General features: G+C 39.4%; 1 protein-coding gene across 5 annotated transcripts in view; it reads left to right on the top strand.

The window, feature by feature from the left end:
- The window catches only part of prdm6 (PR domain containing 6), a 33,893-nt gene that overhangs the window by 8,615 nt on the left and 22,778 nt on the right, over positions 1-2,500 (top strand). For all 5 annotated transcript variants that reach the window (XM_088995189.1, XM_088995186.1, XM_088995187.1 and 2 more), the window contains exon 4: positions 983-1,479. In XM_088995189.1, the coding sequence (XP_088851315.1) occupies positions 996-1,479 (484 nt within the window). In that variant the 5' untranslated portion in view covers positions 983-995. The remainder of the gene's footprint in view (positions 1-982; positions 1,480-2,500) is intronic.

Raw genomic sequence — 2,500 nt, 5'->3', positions numbered from 1 at the left:
GCAGGAATTTATTTTCTTAATTTTTAAAAAAAATATTGTTGTTGTTATTATTATTATTATTATTATTATTATTACGTCTGTGTAAGCTCTCAGTCATACAGGAGTGGTCCATCGATGAGAAAGTTTCTTCAGCCGTCATCTGTACAAATTTGAAGGTTTCGGACGTTTCGCCTCCTATCCAAGAGGCTTCGTCATTATTATTATTATTATTATTATGTATTTATTCATACACTTTGCCATCCCCGATCAACATGATTTTATGCATTCCTGGGTTTTTTTTAATTTTACTTTTATTTTATTTATTTGTATTTGCTTTTTTATTTCATTTATTTTGAAACACACTTATAAATTGAATTTATTATTATTATTATTATTATTATTATTATTATTATTATTATTATTATTATTATTATTATGTATTTATTCATACATTTCTCCATCCCCAATCTAAATTATTCACGCATCCTGGAATGCATTTATTTTATTTTTTTAATTGACTTTATTTGTATTTTATTTATTTGTATTTACTTTTTTTATTTCATTTATTTTGAAAGGTACTTATACATTGAATTTATTATTATCATTATTTTTATGTATTTATGCATTCATTTCTCAAAATGATTTGATGCATCCTGGAATGTATTTATTTATTTTATTTTGACGGCGTCGTGAAGTTGAACTCAACATTTTGTCTCCGACATGTTTGTGCGTTAAATCAAATGGGGGTCTTTATGATTGGAGAGCCCCCTCCATCTCCAACTCTTTCTTGAAAAATTCTTTCTCTGGCTATGATGTCCACTAAAATAGCCGCATTTATAATAATAAGAATTTGATTTGAATGCAATTTTAATCTAATTTGGACGTCCGAAGGTCAAAGGGGACTCATATGTCATTCACAAGATGGATTTTTCTCAAAAGGAAGGCGTGAATGAGAGCGCCGGATGGATGATTGACAGATGTCATTTTCCCCTCCTGGGTGCAGACGGCGCGGCGCCATGCTGAAGCCGGGCGAGGCGTCGGCGCCCGGGGCGTCGGCCTTCCTCAAAGTGGACGCCTCTGCGTATCTTCATCACTGGCAGCAGCTTTTTCCGCAAACGCCGCTCAAGCCGCCATCGGGACCCCCCCACTGCGCCTCGTCCTCCTCGGCGCCCGTCGCTGCCTCCTCCCAACATCCCCTAACCCAGCATATGGGTCTCTACGGGCAGACCCTGGCACCGTTGGGCCCCGGGGGTCCGGCGGGAGACGGCACCCCCGCCGACAACCCCGCGCTGGGACGCCTTCTCCAGGTGAAGGAGCGGCGCTGCGGGGGCGTCGGCGTGGTGTCGTCCAGCGTCAAGAGCGCCGGCGAGGAAGGCGGGAAGGCCGCCGCGTCGCCGGACGCCGCCAAGCTGACCGCCGAGGAGCTGGACTACTTCCTGTATGGTCAGCAGAGGATGGAGATCATCCCCGTCAGCAGCCACAATGCCGACGTCAACAACCGTACGTACCCGCCCCTCAGAGGTCAACTCCAACGCCGTGTGTGTGTATGTGTGTGTGTGTGGCTAGTTTTACTCGTCATTTGATTTCTTTTTCATATTAACATGAAATCATATTTCATTTTTGTGTGTGTGTGTTTGTGACTAGTTTTACTCGTCATTTGATTTCTTTTTCACATTAACATGAAATCATATTTTATTTGTGTGTGCGTGTGGCTAGTTTTACTCGTCATTTAATTTCTTTTTCATATTAACATGAAATCATATTTTATTTTTAATTTTTTATATATTTTTTCATAATCAACCTGTAATTTTAAAAACATTGCCCCCCCCCCCCCCCATCGCAAATTATTGATTGTTTGACTCATTTCTTGACAAATTGACCCATCATATTTCTTCAATATTTTATCCCTGCATATTTTGAATGGTCATTTTTGGATTGGATTGGATTTGCCTTTATTCGTCTCGCAGTGGAGAAATTTACATTTCACAGCAGCAAAGTTATGAAAGGAATGAAAGTAGAAAAACTAAATACAGGAGCCACTCTTGCGGGTTTTTCAATGCAAATCTCCATTTTGTAAGACAAAAATTGTAATTAAAACCACAAAATGTCCGCCGTCGGCATATTTATTCAAAGCAACAATGAACGAAAAACTACAATCGGTGGAGGAAAATTCTTTATTTAAAAAAAAATAAAAATAAATCAAGATTAATGTGAATTGTTTATGGGATGTGAAAGGTCGCCGGCCCGGCTCCCAATCACATTTTACTTTCAAGTGATCGATTGGCAAAATGAATCATCTTCATTTCAGCCGCCGTTCAAACCATAGCGGAACCTTTTTAAGCGTTCGTTCAAACAAACCAAAAAAAAATCTTTTTAAATTTACCCCGTCGAAAATTTTGCTGCTTTAAATCTACCCAAAATGTCCTCATCTCATTTCCCAAAATTGTCCTCCCTTGCGTGTGTTTGCGCTCACGTCTTCAAAGTTGTCACGCGTGCGCTAAAACGGTTCATCAGCAGTAAT

Source organism: Hippocampus bargibanti, linkage group LG04 (genome assembly GCF_051943395.1).
Source record: "Hippocampus bargibanti isolate YZ-2025 linkage group LG04, ASM5194339v1, whole genome shotgun sequence".
NCBI lineage: Eukaryota > Metazoa > Chordata > Actinopteri > Syngnathiformes > Syngnathidae > Hippocampus > Hippocampus bargibanti.
This window is presented reverse-complemented; position numbering and strand designations above follow the sequence as displayed.